The sequence below is a fragment of the Olea europaea genome, unplaced genomic scaffold (assembly GCF_002742605.1).
Source record: "Olea europaea var. sylvestris unplaced genomic scaffold, O_europaea_v1 scaffold528, whole genome shotgun sequence".
Taxonomy (NCBI): domain Eukaryota; kingdom Viridiplantae; phylum Streptophyta; class Magnoliopsida; order Lamiales; family Oleaceae; genus Olea; species Olea europaea.
Window position 1 is genome coordinate 266,418 of NW_019263600.1, and position 20,291 is coordinate 286,708.

A 20,291-nucleotide genomic window follows, 5' to 3' on the forward strand; every position below is an offset into this window, starting at 1 on the left:
CACTCTGTTATTATGTTCAGTACTGATCTCACTTAAGAAATAAGGTTGGACCAGTTGGAAATAGACATGTTCGGATCACATAACATGTAATTTCCATGCTACACTCCCATAATTGATCTATGTCATTTGGTTGTATGGGTGTACGTGACCATTGATGGATTTAGTCACGCTAAATGTGACGAAAATCTCTTTGATCCTACATCGATGTAACTAATGGACGAGATTGTTTGGAAATACCTTTAATAACTATAGCACAATTTTGAGCTCATAAGTCTGTGCACATTTATAATGTAACATGTTTGGCCCAGTGGGAGATTGTTGGAAAAAAATTCCAACTTAGGGGCCACACATGTACATTTATTAGAATGTGTGGTGCTATTTTAAAGTAAATATAGTCGATAAAGTGATCCATTGGATTTAATTTTGGACTAATGGGTATTAAATTTTATGGGATTAAAGTGTAGAGACCAGAAGGTGTTATTTTGAATTGATGAGGGGTCGATTTGAAATAACTTAAAGTTAATAACTGCCAATAGCAGTTATTTTTAAAAGTGGTTATGGTCCCCAATTTGAACGTGATTTTCTTTGGAAAATATCTCTGCATCCCCATCAACAGAGACTTTGAAGAAAACCAAAAGGAAGGAGAATCACGTATCAATTGGAAGATCAAAACCCAATTAAAGCAGTAAGATTCATGGATCAAGGTATGTTTCCGCACTTTTTGTTGTCTCTTTGATTTCAACATGGAATTTATGATTTTATGAAAGGATTTTAGGAATATGGTTCCTTTCAAATTTATGCAACAAAAACAAGTGGATGCAATTGCCCATTAATATCCTACCAAAAATGGCCTAATAAAAGGCCCAAGTACCTGTGGAAATGGCCGAAGTACCTGTGACCGTCCTAGCATGTATGCGTATCAATCCCACTGCAAAAACGGAAGATTTGCTGCAAAAAGGCCACATCACTTTGCTAGAAAAAAATGTTGCTATCCTTGCTCTCTTTGGTAGAACAAACTGGCCAAAACTTTCCAATTTTCGATGATCTTTCTGTATGTGGTATAACGCGATTAATTTACCAGTTTCCACAGATGACGTCAATCTATTGACCTCCAAAAATGGCTCCAACGGATGCCCCGAACTCGTCCCCTCCAAACCTGCACATATAGCACCCTGTCAAGAGGTAAAGACGGTTGGACGAGAAAAAGGTCCGGTGATCGTTTGCACTCCGACGGTCGAACGTAGATAATTACATAGAGTGCAATAGTATAGAGATGATGAGATTTGACTACAGTGTTCAGACCTACCTTAATTGTGTGAATGAATCCATACATATAGAGAAATGTGAGTGAAATGGGCTAAACGAGTTAGTGAGCCTAAGTTTGAGCCCATTAAGGAGGTGATTATATAAGCATAATAATAGGCACCTCAGTAGGTGCCTTGGCTGCACTTCTTAGGGCCTCGATGGCACTTCAGCTGGCTTGTTTAGAGTCTCGACTTTGGGGCCCAACTCTAATGGGTCTCGTCCAGGTCAAATAAGATGATCCAATATTAGATGATAATTTATATGTGTAACACCTTTCTAGGGAGATGAGATGAACGAATACTCTACAACCTTGCTAAGTCTCCTTTGGTGTAGCTATCAATGTACAACGAACTTTTTCAGTGATAGAATTATGAATTAAATCGATTGGAGTAACGGATGAAGGTAACTAGTAATATGGAAGAAATACTCACTTGAGGGATCATTGAAATTTGAAACCGATAATAAGGTTCTCAAAATCAATTAAAACTTCCTTGTCAAATGTGATGAATTTTTTGAGCAAGAATGAATTCTATGTTAATTTTTGAAAGGTTAAATATGAATTGCGACAATGTTAAATTGCGCATAGGTTGGGAACAAAATACCCGTAAATGAAACAAGGGACGGGTTGGGCCCACCAGGCCCAAATTTTAAGGCCCAAATCTGAATAAATACGTATTTCCAGTTTATTTTGGGAAAGAAAGCTAACATTTTTCAAATCGATGCCCGATGGGGGACAACAGTGGAGCAACTTCCACCGCTGCGGATGATTTGCTGCTAAAGCAATTCTTCGCTGAAGTAAGCGAGGTTGAGCGCGAGAACGAAGTCAGCAGGTTTTTTTTATTTTATTTTTACGTATTTTTCGTTTTTGATTTATGGTGGAAAAAATTTATTTTAATTGGTATCAGTTAGGGTTGAGTTTTGTTCTTTGGTTTATGAATTTCCTAAAATATATGAAGCTCGGGTAAGATATTTTCATATTTATTGTGGAATGAATGGAGCTATGGTTAAGTTCTACTTTTCGTATACTAGAGTGATGTCTATATATCGTTCGAGAAGTGTTGTCTCGTTTGATTGATGAAGTTAAAAATTTGATCCTGAATTTTTTAAAAGTTAGTGCTAGTGTAATGGCAATTTGCCTTTTTCATCTCTAGACATGAGTTCTGGAAAGTTATTTATTCAAACAGACCTGCCTCAGAAGAATGGTGGATTAATTAAAGAAAATAGGAGAATAACTAAGCATCTCACCTAGATCCCCATGTGTCACATTATGGGTTTGATTGTGTACCATAATCCCCATAAAGGCTTTAAAAGCTTAGTAAACTATCAACAGCTAAATGTGTAATTAATTAAAGAAAAGTACACTTATTTGTATGGACTCCACAAATTCTCCATCCCTGTCAAGAGTTAAACCTCCTTCAAAGGAAATTAGTTGAACAGACCACTGAACTGATACCAGATCTTACACCAAGATTAATACTATAAATCTATAAAATTTGCTAGAATGCCATTGGATTGACAATATAAAGAATACTAGTTTAAACGCAAAATAAAAGTGTCGGGGCTAAGGATTGATTTGTTGGATATTAAATATCTTAAATGGAGTTTGTATCTTTCCCGAATTCTCTTTTTACATTGACTGTTCCTGATCCTTCCAATTTGTGATTTCTACTTGTGTACTTAAATCGACAGACACCAACACACACACACACACACCACGTTTCTGATTTCTACATCTTGAGCCAACATATCTTTGTCACTTTTGGGTTGCTGTAGGATCCTTTCATGCTTCAAGTTGAATGCATTTGAATATCTTAACCTACCATTTGATTCATCTATAGATGAAGTGAAAAAGCAATATCGTAAGGTGATCTCTTTCATCATATCAAATGACCATTTCTGTTGATAATTAATATCTCCGAATATTCGCAAAATGTGTTTAACACTAATTTTCCCTCTTGCAGTTGTCTTTGCTAGTTCACCCTGATAAATGCAAACATCCACAAGCAAAGGAGGCATTTGCTGGTAAATAAGTCTCTTCTTGCTTTAGTAGGAAGTATGTGATTATGGATTTAGTCTACTCTATGCGACCTCTGTAATTGTTACAGAAATCTGGCGATGACGTTGTTTCTAATTCTATAGCATGTATGCGCAGAGAAAGACTGTGCATACATGTATTCTTTTTCAGTTAAAGAACATTGTTTGTCAAAAATAGGAGTAGAAGTAGACTTTTCGGGAGAACCAAATAGCTGTTTATTCCCCACTTTTTACTCCATTTTAACCAATCAATTGCTCCAATTCTGTGATTTTAGGGTGTTCATTATTTGAGACTTTCTTTAGTCTAGTTTATGGTAAATAGTGCACAATTTGGAAGGTTTTCAGGTGTTAAGTTGCTGTTGTAGTTAGGATATGCATTTTAAAGTTTGTTTAAGTACTAGTTCGGTCGATAAACTGCTATTCGAGGAGGTGGAAATAATTAGCATATCGGCGAATGTGGTATTCCCTCTAATAGATACAGTAGTGAATCAAAATATGTGAATTTGAGTGGAGATGGTATATTTTTATCAGTAATTATAAACTTTTACTGCATTCGTGACAATAGTCTCCAGCATCAGTTCCATGCCAACTGAACATCTCAGTATAGTATTTCTTGTCCATTCTTCTACTACAGGGACAAGACTCCAGTAGAATTCAAAATTTCTTTTTACAACTTTTTTAGGTGCTTAAAAGTTGTGCTTCCATTTTGAGCTGATGTTGTCTTTGTTTATTAAACAGCATTAGCAAAAGCTCAACAAATATTACATGAGCCGGCAGAGAGGGAATATCTTTTGAACCAAGTTAATGCAGCAAAAGGTTTGTGCTAGTTGATTTTTTGTTGAGGACTCCATGTTTTGCGCTGCCCTTATTTTATTCTGTTAAAAAATTCTTTAAAAACTATCACTGCTTTGGGGCTTATATTCTCAGTCCAGCAACTAATCTTTTCACTTCATCTTATGGAATATAAACACGAACGATTTGTTTATTTGTCAATGAGTAATGTTTGATTGATCTAGTGCCAGCAAGGGTACACCCTGTATAAAATGCAAATGCAGCAAACCCATTATTTCAGAAAATATTGTGTTGAGAAACTTAATGTGCCAACCATAGAAGTTGATCCATGCCCGCAAGTTCAAAAGTCTTATATTGAGAAGTATAGATTTGTTATAAGAAGCTATCCTTTCGTGTTCTCACAATTTAATAATTAGTTTTCTCTTCTGTTAACTTAGTGGTGCGCTCTAGCCTTGATATAGTTCAGTTCAACAAATGACAATCCCAATTACAACTTCCTCTTTTGTTATGTTGTTCTTCTCCACTCCCTTCCAATCATTTTTTGATTGAACCTTTAGTGAAATTCTTGAATTTCCATGCATCCTTTCTAATTGAACATAAAAGTCCAATCTTATTTTTCCCTTAGGAATTTGAAATTTTCAAATTTTTATATTATAGTGATGCTTTATAAGTTGTGGTGTGTGCTTTCTCTTTCACTCTTCTTACCCTTAAATTTTTTTTCTCCTTTTCATTTGGTGTTCGATGTTCCTTTCCCATGTGCAACATTATTTCTTTAATTTTTTGGGAGCTTTGTAATCTTTCCATTTTTTATTTATTATTATTATTTTTATGGCTTTTGCTTATTCTGTATTAAATGACTAATCTTGAAGAACGCTCACTGTTCTAATTATGGAGTGCAGAAGAGCTTAGAGCAAAAAGGAAAAAGCAGCTGAAAAAAGATACTGCTAATAAATTGAAGTCATTAGTGGATGAGGTAATTGACTAACACCAACACTACTCTCAAGTATTTTTTACTGACCAAAGTTCTGAGGTGATAATGTACTGCTTTCACAGGTTATATGCTTTTTTGCCCTTAATCTGTGCTTCACCTTTCCCCCCTGCATCACAATATCTAACATTATTGCTGATCAGCAAGAAAGAGAAGAAATATAGAAAGAGAATACTTCTTTACCCATTTGTGATTGAAATTTATATATATAACTATAATAAGATTACTGATTAGATGACAAACAACTCATTGACTTATTTTCAAGAAAACATGATACAGGGAAAATATGAGCAAGAATATGAACGGTCAGAGGAATTCCAACAGAAACTAAAATTAAAAGTTCGTGAACTGTTAACAGATCAAGAATGGAGGAGAAGGAAAATGCAGATGAGGGTATGTGCACCACCGCACTTGTTCTACCTTTGATGATTACTTTCTATATCAACATTCTATTTTTGAATTTCGTAGATATCAGAGGAGGAAGGTAGATTAAAGAAAGATGAGGAAGAAACTAAAGAGATGTGGAAAAGAAAGCGTGAACACGAGGAGCAATGGGAAGGAACAAGAGAACAGAGGGTTAGTTTCATACATACATAATTTTTATGGAATTGTCCATGTTATAGCATGTTCAAGCATGCAATATGATTAAGAACCTGGGTCTGCCACCTTGTATTCTAAATAATACAGTTTCATACAACATAATTTATGGAATTATCCATTTTATATCTTGTTCTAGCATGCAATATGATTCGGTAATGTTGGCCCTGGGTCTACCAGGTTGTATTCTTATTCAGCACGCATTGTGTTGCAACGTGATTTTGTTGTCAAGGCTGCTTGTTTATATTCTATATGCCATTTGTGCATGTGAATATTTAAAAATTGCAAGTAGGCATATTCTCATGTTGAAACCTTGTAATTTGATTGTGCAAGAAATTTGTATGCTGGTTGGTATGGAAGAAAGATGGAAGAATTGGAAAGTTAGATGAGGGGAAATATGTGCTGCAAATGTTGGTTGCTGGTGTTAACCCATCAGTATTGCTTGCAATATTGTGGATAATGGAACTACCAATATATGCAGTTAACTGTTGATGATTCTCTATCTTGTCCTCAGTATTCACTTCTTCTTTTTTGATAGACCCAAATAAAAGTTGACCACTGTGTCATCAAACTTCAGAAAATAATGATGCACATTCTGGTTTTCCATCCTTGATGCAAAAAGTCTGGACATTTCTTTCATTGGCATTTCTTCCTCCCTTCCCAACTTGAGGCCATTTTTATTAGGACATAACTATTTTGGTCAAACTTGAACAAAATCGTCTCATCCCATACGCTTTGCCCTCGGGTAGTATTTCTCTCGGTATTTGCATGGACATCTGCCATTTTTCATAGACTCTGGACTAGACATTGTAGCTTGTGGTTCATTTATTCGGTACAGGATCCTTAAATTCCATGAAATGAGCTTTTCATTCTTTATGGTTGACTATCTCTATTTTACACCAGGTTTCCAGTTGGAGAGACTTTATGAAAGGTGGAAAGAAGGTGAGACTTCACTGCTGCTTTCATTTAGGGTACTTGTAGTTGTGGAAGGATTATTTATTGCGTTTCACCAATTTCTTTTTTGTACTTGTGCAGGTCAAGAAAGGAGAGATTCGGCCTCCAAAGCTGAAGACGGAAGATCCAAACAAATCCTACGTTCAAAGACCTGTGAAACGAGGCTGATTATCTCTGGCGCCTGCTTATTGATCATTAACCGACTTAAGCTAGAGAAGGCTTTGCTTACAATTATATCAAATTTTAGTGACTTGATTACTGTCCCATTCATCATGGCCCTGTTATGTAAAAGTACATGCATTTTAATCTATTGACATATTCGGAAATGTATAATTCCTAGTGTAATAGCTTCTTAAATATCACCTTTGTAGATTGAATATTGTAATGGCTGCTATAACATAGTTTTGCCTTGATAATAATAGTTCGACTAATATGATTAGACAGTATATTGGTTCCTTGATTAAAGGCATTTTTTATGACTTGTTTCTTTAATCTCTCAATTGATATGATAATATAAATATTTAAATTTTACAGTTCAAGCAAATGTCAATGAAATTTATATGCTGGCTAGGTTTATTTATTTATTATTAAAACTTTTTTTAATTTTGTTAAAACCTATAGCATACTGCAATTCCCTAAATGCAACCGTATGTTAAATAACAGTTGAAAAAGGAAGAAATTATTTTTCCTCGTTCTCCTGTAGCTGGAACATTCGGAACTAGAGGAATCCCAAGTTAGAATGGGATTCCAACTAGGCACCTTTGTCGCAAATCGAAAGTTTAAAATTTTGAGGGAGCAGCTATTTTTTGTCTGACTTATATATTCATCCACTTCTTTAGAAAAACAACTGTTCAAAATAGAATTGTAAATATCAGATCTGGATTAAATCGATGAATAGGAATAGATGATGAATTTTAAGCTGAATTGATTTACGTTCTTTTATCCAAGGAAATTATATTACATTTCTAACCTCAAGAATATTTACTTAAATAGACAAATAAAATTAAGTAAAATATATTATTCTAAATCTATCCACTTTAGGATAGGTCGGCCATCACTTTCTATTGCCATACATCCCTGATCCACACCAAGACTTAATGCTATGATCTGCAAAGAAAAGGTTCTTTAAACAGTAATGGCATCTGATGTCCACCAAAGCCACCCCTGCCCTTGGCTCTTCGAATTCCAATGCAAAGATTCCCATTTTCTATGATGGAGGAAATTGTTGAGAGGGGAGAAAATTTTTAGGACAATAAATTTCTCATCTTATCAACATATATCCATATTGCTGTTGCTATCACAAGTCTCAATTGCATAACAAAATCTTTAGTTAAGGACTAATTTAATCATCTCATTGCTTTTTCAAAATTTTCTACTTTGTCTTCCCACTAAATTATTATTCAATGATAATGTAGCAATTTCATTTTTCCCCCATGAATCCACGAAATATTTTGTAAAAATTTTAATCTTTTCTTGCGTCTGGGCTTTTGCAAATAGCTACGCAGTCACAAAATTGCAACTTTCTGAATTTTCACTCTTAAAAGTGGACTTTTTGTTGAAAATATCCCTTTTGTACTTAACTCGCTCGAGGATTATATGCAACTTTAATGTCTTTCTTTTCTTTTTAATAATTTTGTATTTTCATTCAATGCACTTGTTTTTGTTTTGATTATTGAGTAATTTTCTAGATTTGTCCAGAAGAATTAGAACTAGACAAGCACTTTTGTTAACTGTAAAAAAAAAAGACATGAACTTGTTTTAGAGATGGCACTCTGGCTAATCGGCTCGGGCTGCCTCGTGGCTTGGCCCCAAAAAAGCCTGAGCCCCAATTTGGGTTGCCGAGTCAAGCCCGAGCCGATCTGTGTGGCTTGTGGGCCTTTATAAAAATAAAAAATATATATATTCAAGGCAGCACATCTTGAAGCTAGCAACCTTTTAACGTTGCTGCCTTAAATAAGGCAGTAGGCTTGCTACCTGTATATTAAAAAAATAAAAATAAAAGTGAGCCTACTCAACTCGACTCGAAAAGACCTGAGCTGAAAACTCGAGTCGAGCCTCATTTTCCAAAGCTCAAGCCCCAAAAAAAGCTCGGACACTAAGCCCAAGCTAAGGATTTCGATTCACAAGCCAGCTCAACTCAACTCATTGACATTCCTAACTTTTTAAAATTGGTTGCATTTCTTCTTCCTTTCGTTTTTATCAAGATCTCTAATTTATCCATGTGTTGTTTAACATATAGATAGTTTACCTATTCTTGCCTCAACATATGATAGTTTCCTAATAACTTGTAAATTATTGAGATGGATGAAAATTTGAGAACAGAAAATGGGAATATTTGTATTGAAATTTGGTGCGGATGTATAATTTAAATGAATAAATGTAGCATTTTTTATAAAATTTAAAATTTTAATAACGATGAACTGAGAGCGGGATAGACACATAAAAATTATTGATGGAAATAACAATACCCAAATTTTATCGTATAAAAGGTTTCATTGAGATCATAAAAAACAGGATACTAATTTGCACTGAAATCATAAAAACCTAATGGCATACCAGCCACTGCTAAAGAAAAAAAAATAAAAATAGCTACTTAATTTTCACTCGTAGGATACATTTGTAGAGTAAAAACACAAATTGCACAACCCAGCCACACCCTCTAATCTCTATTATACATGAATGAACAAGATCTTTACACCGTATCTCTCTCACCAATCACGTATTAGGGACCTTGGGGTCCTTCAAAAGCAGGAAAAAAAAATTACCTGTGGAACAAAAGAATATAGGACTAACAAGAAATACACAATCTTCCCACTGAAGGAAGAAATGACAAACGCTGTAACTTCTACATGTTTGAGCCTCATTTATGAGTAAATTTTTGGAAACTCTGGACTGCTGAAAAGAAGTCGAAAAACTTGCCTTGGTAAACTTGTCTCTTCATCATCTGGCAACGTTTGAAGTGCATGAAAGATACTGTGAGTCCAAAGCCTTCAAGTCCCTCGCCCGCCACAAGTGGATACAGATGTTCCAGGAATCATCACATTGCATCATGCTATGTACAAATGATTGGAAGTTCCGGGTTTTAGAATAGGGTCTTGAAGACGTATAGGAAAACCACCCGAGAGCGTGATCTAGACCCAAGCTACAGAACCTCGGTCGTTAGTAACTTGTTGACGCCCTCTGGTTGGCGTAGGTGGTCTGTTAGCATTAAGCTCCTAGTTTGACAGCACAAGTAAAATTATCTCGGCAAGAGATGAGAAGAAACTGAATGGAAAAGTAACACATCACAAAACTGAAAGATACATTATCACCTGCATCCACGTATCTTCTGTATGGTGATCGGGTGAGGTTTCTGGAGATGAAATTGCAGGTGGCAACGGATGAATAAGTTTTGGAACCACCACTAAATCTCTTCCCAAAACCAATATAGCACCAGCATTATTTGCAGTACCTGCAGAAGAATATTATAGTTGAAACTTCAGAGATCAAGTCTAACTGAGAAAAATAAAAAATTGATTGGCTGATCTACTAGTGTCATTATTCAAGCAATAAGTAATTATTTAATCATTCAGGGACATACCGCAGTAATTTGTGGCTGAAAAGAGAGTAATTAAATGACCCTGAGCAAATCTTTCAAAACCATCCATCGCACATTCATGTGCTCGAACAATCAATTGAAGATCATTGTTATTACAAAATTCCATTACACGATCAGGCTGCAAAACAGAAACTTGTATGAGCCAAAACGTTTTAACTCTTAAGGAAACCAAATAAATTCTCCTATTGTAAACCAGCATCTAATATGGTACATATCATTAATAACATTACTATTTTCATTTTTAATATTAAAAATAAAAAAAATAAAAAAAAAATCCTTCAACATCCATAGAATACTTCACTTGAACTTCTAAATTTACACGAAACATCTCTAGATCTTCCTTATTTTTTTATTTCCTGTGAATTAGACCTTAATCAAACTCAACTACCCTCTCTTGTATTTTCAACCCATCTTTATTCTTATAAATATATAAATGTGCGTTTCATTGCAAGCATATAATTTGCATGGAAAGGAAATAAATTCTAAACAATTCAATTGCCTACAACTTATTTTATGGAAATTATTAATTAAATGTGTGTTTGATTGCCTTAGTTTTCAACCCACAAAATATTACACTTGTCCATTTTTTATTGGTAGGTAGATGAGAGAACGAATTTCTTGGAAAATAAAATCTTACTCCCTCTAACAAAAATATTTTCCTTGAATTTGAGGAAAATATGGTCACGTGATCAAAAGTAGGGAAATGTTTTCTATTGAAAAAAATGTCAATCAAACAGCACAACAATAGGAATTTGGATGAAAAAATACATTTTTCATAGAAAATATTGATAATTAAACTCACCCTAAGTTATATTATTCCTCCATTTACCACGCACCCTTTTACTCTCAGAGGTAATTGAATAATATCATCAGCAACATGACATGATAACTAACTCATCTGGACATTTAGACAGGGAATCCATCTATACCAATAGATTTCCTCTATATGAAGCTCATATCTTTCTAGTATAGTTACCATTTATATCTTCAATAGAATTTACAAATCCCAGATGATATTACGCGTTACTTTGTTCATTGTCACATCTTCATATCTTGAGTTACCTTTCCCCGCATGATAAATCGTTCACCAAACAACACACACCAACTTTGAGAGAGAGAGAGAGAGAGAGAGAGAGAGAGAGAGAGGGATGACTAGTATAATCATAGTAAAAAAATGGGTGCATAATAGTCATCACATATACCTAAATAATCAGAATTGAAGAAACTAACCAAGAAAAAAGAAAAAAGAAAACCCCTACCCCAAAGGTAACCAATCCAGGACCTCTTGCATTTGGTCGTAATCCTTCTACACTGTCATTTTCTGTGGGATCAGACCTACAAATAAATATTCACTTATAATACTAGAATTATGGAAAAATAGAAGAATTATAACAAAAACATAGCAAGGACAGACATGCACTAACCACAACAAATCCATAAGGACAATTGATCCTGCTTCCATCGTAATTGGACGCTGAATATTCTCAATTTGTTCCACATGGTTCATTGATCTTCCAATACCACCATGCGTACAAATAATTTTTTTCTCAATTAATGCGGCCAGAGGAAGCCAGTTGAACAATCTGTTTATCCGCTGCCATACCCAGACCCCATCTCTCTCGCCCTGTTTCATACAGTCTTAAGAACAACTTTATTCAGAAATGAGAGAAAATCTTATAAATCCTACTATAATTTACCATGCGTTCAATGCACTCAATTCGAAACCCAAAAAGTGCATTGATATCTGCAGCTTCATGATTTCCGCGAATTAAATGTATTTGATGGGGATGCTCAACCTGCGAATTCATTTATTTTCATGAGAAAGCATTAGATCAGTTCATTATGGACGGAATATGAAACGAAAATTGCTATAGTGATAGACAAGCGAAGTACCTTCAAAGCTAGGAGAAGAGTTATTGTTTCCAAGCTGTGTTGGCCGCGATCAACATAATCTCCCAAGAAGAGAAAATCTATATATCTGATAATTATTTCTATAACTTAGTATCACAAAAAAGTGGACAAACTTTGACAATCAATGAAATAGTTCAGATATAATCGCAACAGAATCAAACTAAATATAGACAACAATTTAGTGAGTGCTTTTCACATATAATCATGGGACACTAGGCAGACAGATGAACCGATATCTTATTTGAGAGAGAGCACAGTTTTCGCCCATTCAGTATTAGTAGTGTAAAATGGACTAAAATTTTATTGACAATTTTAAATATTTTAGAAAAGTAAACTGATCTTTTCCAGAATTGCATTTTAAATGGGGGAAAACTGCACAGGCAACACAAAACTAGAATAAAGACCAAAAAATGCATTGAAATTTAAAATAATAATAATAATAATAATAATAATAATAATAATAATAATAATAATAATAATAAAAGGCAACCTGAAACTATAAGACCCAGAACAAGAAGAAAGATACTGGCTGTAAGTCACAAGCATATGAAATGGAGCAGCAACCTATTAATCCTTTTTTGTGCTTCCTTCTTATTGGTCAATGGTCAAAAACCAGTTAGCCCACCTGTCTAAACAAAAGATGCATTGTAGGTGCCCAACCGTCACATAGCTTGCTAAGGGAAGGATTGCAGTATCTATATAAAGCACATAAAAGGTTTTCACTTGGAAAAATCCATTCCCATAGCCTCAAACAACTGCATCCTATCCATTAAGGTCACATCTTCTAACCCCCAAGTTAATAAGTTACTATCCACGTAACCAGTTTAAACTCCTCATCCATGGGTATAACAAGATGCAACAAGAATTGATGATGCAACACAGGTAATCATTCAAAAGCACACCAAAAGAATACAAAGGCATCTCTCTTCTAATCAATGGTATTTACAATGTTGAATACTTGATCTACAATGTTTTCGTGTCCTAAAACCAAAACCAAAAACTATTTTCTAAGCAGCACTATTTTGAGACGCCTACATTTGAAATCCCTTGTAAATTAGAAAAATGGCAGGCTAAGGAGTGAAATTATAGAGATGTTAATTTAGCATAGCTATCTGAGAGGCGAAGGAAATGTAAGAGATCTACAAATTTCTGTTGGCTAAAAAGGTATTAAAAGAAAGCAAGAACACCGAAAAAATTGAATTCAGACGAAGCACTTACAAGTGAGTGTCGGAAGGTGAAAGAGACTACAGATTTTGAAACAAGGAAAAATATGAAGCCAAATTTTGCAAAGTGTCCACAATCAGGAAGCAATGAATCCAAATAGTTTTTTTATGGTATTGACATTATTGTTGATGTAACTTCTCAAAACTTACTTACAGCAGACATCCATAAATAAGGTTGTGATGATTATAAGATTATAAAAACTCATGATCCATAAGTTGCTTTGAGAAAAGGCTTAAGTATGACAAGAAAGTTTTGGAAGGGGAAAAAAGATCTTGCTCACTTATGCTTTCTCAGAAGGCCTTCAATACAAAGATAGTGCATGCTTCTACAGTGAACCAGAAGAATGGAATCAAGGCATAATAACTACAAGTTTCAAAGGAGTTACAAATACTAATCTAAACAATCAGAATGGTTAGCCAATCTGATATAACACACAAAGAACATTGAAATCAAATATTTTTTTGATAGCATCTACTAATTGCATTCCAAATGGCATTTCTTATGAAGTACTGAGGAAAAAAAAAGAAAGACATAGGGATGTATCATAGCTAATGTGATAAATTAAACTCTCTCACATATATGAATTTGGTATCAAGAACCTAAAGCATGTAGATACGCAGTAAGATGAAAATTTACGCTATATCTCCAGCAGTTGATGGAGATCCATACTCGTCAAAAAGACGCATAAGATCCCCAAATTGCCCGTGTAAATCACCAAATATTTTAACAGGAGCCTTCAGCTGTAGAACAGTAGGTTCACTAGCAAATATTCTCTCAGCACCATCACAAAGATCTGCTATCTCATCACCATTCAAGAAAAACTGTCTACGAACTGGAGGCTTCCAGCCACGAGGTTTCAGAAGATGAGCAATCACCTGGTAGAGGGGGGATCAGAGATCACATGAGACTAGGAGTTCAAAAAACTAAATCTTATAACATGGAAAAATATAATGCTTTGATGAACTTCTCGTGCTTTCACATTTCTAAAGGAAGAAATGCCAACCAAATGTATCCGACTTCAACCAGGTGTCACAGAGTGGTTAGACTCCAATGCCATCCAACGTCATAATACAAGACTAAATGGGGAAGCATGTATCTCTAGGCAATTCCACCTAACTATTATTTACATTTTCAATTCACTCACCAACTCATTATCGATACTCCTTCATTGCTTTTCTGGAATAAATTCCCTGGATAATGGTCAGTGATACAGTTTAATCCATTGTAGGGGAGGAAGACAAGTACCTTTTTAGGTACACTGTTAATAGACATTTGTCGATCAAAAAGTTTCCTTGCTGCTGTGGCATTTTCTGGGGTTCCATAACTGACTCGTCGGCCTTCGTTTTCAAACTGATCGATAGAAAGCTGTCTGACCATGCCACCTACAGCTCCACCAGTCTCTGCAGCTATAACAACCTGCAAATATGTTGATGGCATATGATGAAACATGTTTACATTTCAACCAGACTATGAATTGAGATGAAGTCATAGATTCGTTATCCTGATACATACAGCACGGTGATGAAGCCTAACTCCAGCTGGAGCAGAGCTATTTGATGAAGCCGAATCAGGCTTAATCAAGGTAGAGATATGTATCCCACTAGGGGTTGCCTCTGCCCCTCGATCTCTATCTGGCAGCTCGACTTCTCCATTAACTTGTCGGGCTTTAGCAGCAGCTAATGTAGCAGTAATAGCTTCGGCTTCAGCAGCTGCAGCCTCAACCAAGTACTCAACCCCTTTGTTTTCTCTTCTGCAGATAATGTCAAATTTAGTATCTGTAACTTGAGGCAACTAAAAAAGTACTGAGTGAAATGTAACAACAGAACAAAACAAATGTGAATATTTATTAGAAAACCTACCAGGAACCTTGGAGAATTGCATTTTCTGTGCTTATATCTGTAAACATATCACCATTTACAGGGGGAGCTACAGGACTTCCCACCACTACTGCACCATCAGCGGCAGCATCAGACACAAGTGGCCTTCTCTCATCAGCAAATCCATATTCACCTAAAAACTTCCCTAGCTGTTCATTGGATGTAGCAGATGCTGCAGCTTCACGAGAAGCTGCACTAGTTGTTTCAGCAGCAGCCAGATCTTCAGCGACAAGCAAGTCATCAAGCAACACTCCTACAAACATAAGTATGCAAACAGTTGATACAATTTGAGTCCATGTTCTTCCATACTAGAATTTTTATACAACGTAAGAAGTGAGAACTAACTCGTATAAAAAATTGGCAACTTGAAGATCTAATCTGTTCAACTTTCTAAATACTCAATTTGGGACATAATCAATGTGCTGGTGTAATCTTCTTTAAGCGAGACTATATTCAGATCAATGTATCTCCCCAGCATCAAACAAACCAGACAAGTAATATATGATCTAGGCCCCAAAAATTAGAGTTCCAAAGAAAACCTAAAAATAAAATAGTGCAACATTCATTATCACTGTAATTTCTGTGTGGCAATTGAAATAGGTTCCAAACTAGGGCATGGAATTGTAAAAGTCAAAAATCCATATAAGAGCCAACTTATATAATTAACACCGGAACAATGGTAGGAAAGATGCTTCTGGATGATATCAGGTAATAAATTAATTTTAACATGCCACTAAAAAGAGGCAACTTAAATGGAAAAATTGCTACAGATCTCCTATTGTCAGTCTTCTAACCAGGATGGCAGTCCAAAAAAATGTGCACGCGTTCTTAAAAAGGTTCAACTTCTTAACAAACTTGGAAAGGTGTCCACTAAAATATCATAGGATTGAAGTTTGGAGACGTCTGACTATTCATCTATAGATGTTCGGTTTGTGCTTGTGTTTAAATGCCAATTCATTCCATTCGTCCGCCCTCCTTTGGAATTCCAAACTACTCTCTAAGACAAAGGCTTGTGCATGGACCGTGGTTTTTGAGAGGATTAAGTACTAAAGATTTTTGTAGCCACAATATTAATTCACACACAGTCTTTCTCCGGATAAAAGTCCCACCATCATCCTCATGATTCTCTCAGTCAAAGTGAGTCGTCGATTATACGGTACATCTGCTAGTATACTTCTCAAGGAGAGAGCATTTATATTAAACTAATACATCCATCTTACACTAAGTTATCCTAGAAATCAAGTCCAACCTCTTTTTCTAAATACAGTTGCTTTTTTCTACTTTTATAGTACACCATAATAGAGGTTGCTGGAACATAAAGAATCACATAATATATTGCTCATGTAATGCATGTCTGTGATCTTAGACAATGGAGTTTAATGAATGACAGCGATAACAGATCAAATTATCCCAGTAAGACTCACAGAAGGCACACATAATTGGAATGACCCATATATACCAAGGATACCAAATTTCTCCTAAATAAAACCAACTTCTTCCTCCATATATAACAATGGGATAAAAGAACTAATGGTTTGCAAGTGGCTCCAGAAGACATGATTATGTAACACATGTAGATTAATAAAAAAAAAATCCTATTCTCCACCACCTCAAAATCGTAACTCATTACGAATAAAACATAAGTTTGGGTTTGTGTCTTACCACCGCGTAGACCACCATACATGAAAATCAAGTCACCAACAGCAGCCGCGGCATGCCTACAGCGCCTCGTCAATTCAACTTCTGCACCCCCACCGGCAGCATCAGCACTGTACTTGCCAGTCCTCGGGCTAGTAACAACAGACTTTGTATCGCACCAAACTCCCGCGGCAGTATCCAGAACTATACAGAAAAGACAACATGCAAAGTATTTTTGAGAAGTTGATGGAACATAGTATTTCTAGTGAGCAATTAAAATTTTCTATAGAGAAAGAAAGGGAAAAAGAAACAATAACAGATAATTAAAAAACAAAAGTACCAGCCACACTTGACAAGTCCTCCACCATATGTCCACCACCAAGGGCCCCACCAGATACATGAAGACGAGCATTGACAAAAACCTAGAGAGGCCAACGAAAAATGATCTAGGATTTTGCCCAAGTAAAAGAAAAGGACAATGTTCTTTGTTTTCTGTAATGAACCCTAAATATCTACGACCAATTAAGCTGACAATTTCACTAATCAATAAAGGAACTTACTGCAGCATGTTGATATCTGGGAGATGGTGAGACCCCAGGAGCAATGGCCCATTCCCAACGACCATCTCTATGTTTGGCAAGCCCATAAGCACTAGCCAACGGCTGCATAAGATCATTTCAACAGAAGGTCAAATGAGGATAGTAGAAAATGTGGCAACGATACAAGTTGAAAAACTAATAATACGAGTCTGTTGATAATAGCAATCAGAAGTCAAATGTCCTTACTGATTTACCTGGAAAAATTCCAACTTTAAACGCATTAGAGAACTAGTACATGTGACACCTCAGAGTCTCAACTTAGCTCATTACAGGAGGAAAAATGGGTAGGAGAGGGGACAAACGAATGAGGGAACATGGGATATAAAAGTTGATGAGTGTAAGAGAGAGCAGAAAGGGGGTAATAATAATCATTGAATTGGAATTGAAGATGCAGTACAAATTAAACGAGTACGAGAAAAAATTATACAGGATAAGTTTATGCTAAGAGAACAGTTGATAAAGCCTACCATGTATGCATCACTAATAGGGCTAAAAATGCAACAAATCTATGATCTTAGAAAGCCGTGGATGGGGTTTAATTTATTCAACCTCCAGTTGAGATAAGATCTTGGTTTGGGAAGATTTGAATGGTCACATGAAGAAAAGGTAAGTCTACATGGAAATTTTGACTTTTAAGATCACATACTCTTGCATGTGATTTTTTATTAAATTAGATTAAAAAATCATGTCATATGGACTAGGGCGCCAAAGGCAATGCAATTGTGGGTGCTAGAGGCAATGTAATTTCTGTTAGATACATTAAAATCGAAAGAGATATGTATGAAGGAGTTGTCGAGGGTAAGAGATCCAGTGGGGACAAAAGTATTCCAATTTCCTATTAATTAAGGCTTGTGTCGAGATTCTACAATGACCTTATCTATCTAAATTAGTCATGTATGAACTTACAAAACATTGAGGATGATGTCTTTGATGAAAGTTTGTTAAAAATAATTTCAACTAATAAGACTAAGGAGGATATAATGTATAGCAGAACTTCGGAAGTGAACTTTGCAATCTAATTGCTTTATGTATAACTAAGATGAAATATATAGAATATCTTTTTGACAAAGTAGGAATAACAATATCGTGACACAAATATTGTATCATGTTCCCCTGATTGTTTTAGGCGTTTAGTCTCTATTACTAATATATGAAATGACAACTTGAAAATGATGGACTGCATATAACAGAAATGGAAAAAAATGGATAAGTGCTGCTACAAGGATGCTATGTGATTTTAAGATAGCTTCTAAAAGATAGGCATATCATAAATGAGGATGTCGATATGGATCTACGATCATAATAAAATAAAATTAAAAAAAAAAAAGAAAAAGAATGGGTAGTCAGAACATATGTTGCACAGACCTGAAGAATTCACAAAGAATGATGCAATCTCACAAGAACATGTTAGAAGAGAATAATATAGACCATAAATAACATTGCCTGATATGGTTGCATTAATTTCATTGAAACTTACGTAGATAAGCCAATCGTGTGTTTATTAATTATAAAGTTTATTTCTTCTTCTTGTCAAATTGTTACATAATAATCTACCCAGAGAACTTATGCACATAGGTCTTTGCTCGCAAGTCCAGCGTTATGTGTCATACATTAACGGTTTTAATAATTCCATTACGGGAACTAAATGCTCTCTTATGTCATTCCTCTAATTTTTTATATCCTTGTCTTTGCATGACAACTATTGATTCATTTAATTTGAACTATAAATGCACAACAAAATCACGTCTACATTAAAGCAATTATAGCATGAGATCCTAAAGAATACAAATCATGCATGACTAGAGGATTCTTAAATTTTGCAAAATAAGGGGAATTCAAAATCTAATCAAATTTCAAATGAAAAGTATTAGCACCAAAAGATTTTACACTTCAATTAAGTTTCAGCTTAAACTAGTGAAATTTCTTATGTTGTTGACCAACGGCTTAAAAATCCCATCTAATCTTAATACGTGCACATGAAAATCAGTTACTGTAGTAGAGTCACGACCTATTACAACCTCCTAATGAATATATGAACAACCCCCTAATGAATATATGAACAACCCCCTAAAATCCTTTTCAAAAATCATGTCAATATATCCGCGTAAGCCAGCAGAAAGATTATTCCAAGACAGCAAATAAAGAAATCCACAATCAAATCTAACTAAATAATGCACACACAATCTAGGTCGATAATAATCCATCCATGATGCAACAGTGTCAGAAATCTCACTAACCACGCTACTTGCGTCCCTCCCTCCACAAAGTAGAAGAAGACCATCAGATCGTGCACTTGCAGTTGCGTACCTGGGCAAGGAAACATGCAATATTCAGCAAACGATACAAGGAAAACATATTCAGATCATGTAAAAGGCTGAGAGCACATCTTCCATAAGAAGGAAACTTGGTGGCATATTTGGTCAAGCTATTTTCAGGCACTTCTATAAGTGCAAAGTATTACCAAAATCAGCAATAAATGAAATAGAGAAAGTTTAAATAACTGCATTTGAAGTTACTAAAAATGGAATAACATAATGTTGTAGTTTTTTTTTTTATAGGAACATAATGTTGTAGTTTTCATAGTTGAATAAGTTTTCTTTGTAAAAATAGTTTGATCTAAAAGGTTTGATTAGTAAAATCTTGGAACTTTTAGGTATCAAATATTTTGCTTAACTGAGGATTAATTGAGTACATGCCAACTGTGGGGAACTGAGCCTAATAAACAAGATCTCAAGGCCTGAAAAGGGTGCCAATTTTAAGAATAGGTACACAAA

At 35.2% G+C, this 20,291-nt stretch overlaps 1 protein-coding gene and 1 pseudogene across 1 annotated transcript; one reads left to right on the plus strand and one right to left on the minus strand.

Annotated features, from left to right (window-relative positions):
• The first annotated feature begins 1,989 nt into the window (after positions 1 to 1,989).
• Positions 1,990 to 7,116, plus strand: LOC111388759 (J domain-containing protein spf31-like). The gene is made up of 9 exons (XM_023013555.1): positions 1,990 to 2,135; positions 3,079 to 3,169; positions 3,267 to 3,327; positions 4,078 to 4,155; positions 5,031 to 5,104; positions 5,399 to 5,512; positions 5,588 to 5,695; positions 6,620 to 6,658; positions 6,752 to 7,116. The coding sequence occupies exons 1-9, from the start codon at positions 2,032 to 2,034 to the stop codon at positions 6,836 to 6,838; spliced, it is 756 nt and encodes a 251-aa protein (XP_022869323.1). The 5' UTR covers positions 1,990 to 2,031; the 3' UTR covers positions 6,839 to 7,116.
• Positions 7,117 to 9,123: 2,007 nt separating this feature from the next.
• Positions 9,124 to 20,291, minus strand: part of LOC111388770 — a 19,546-nt pseudogene continuing 8,378 nt past the window's right edge.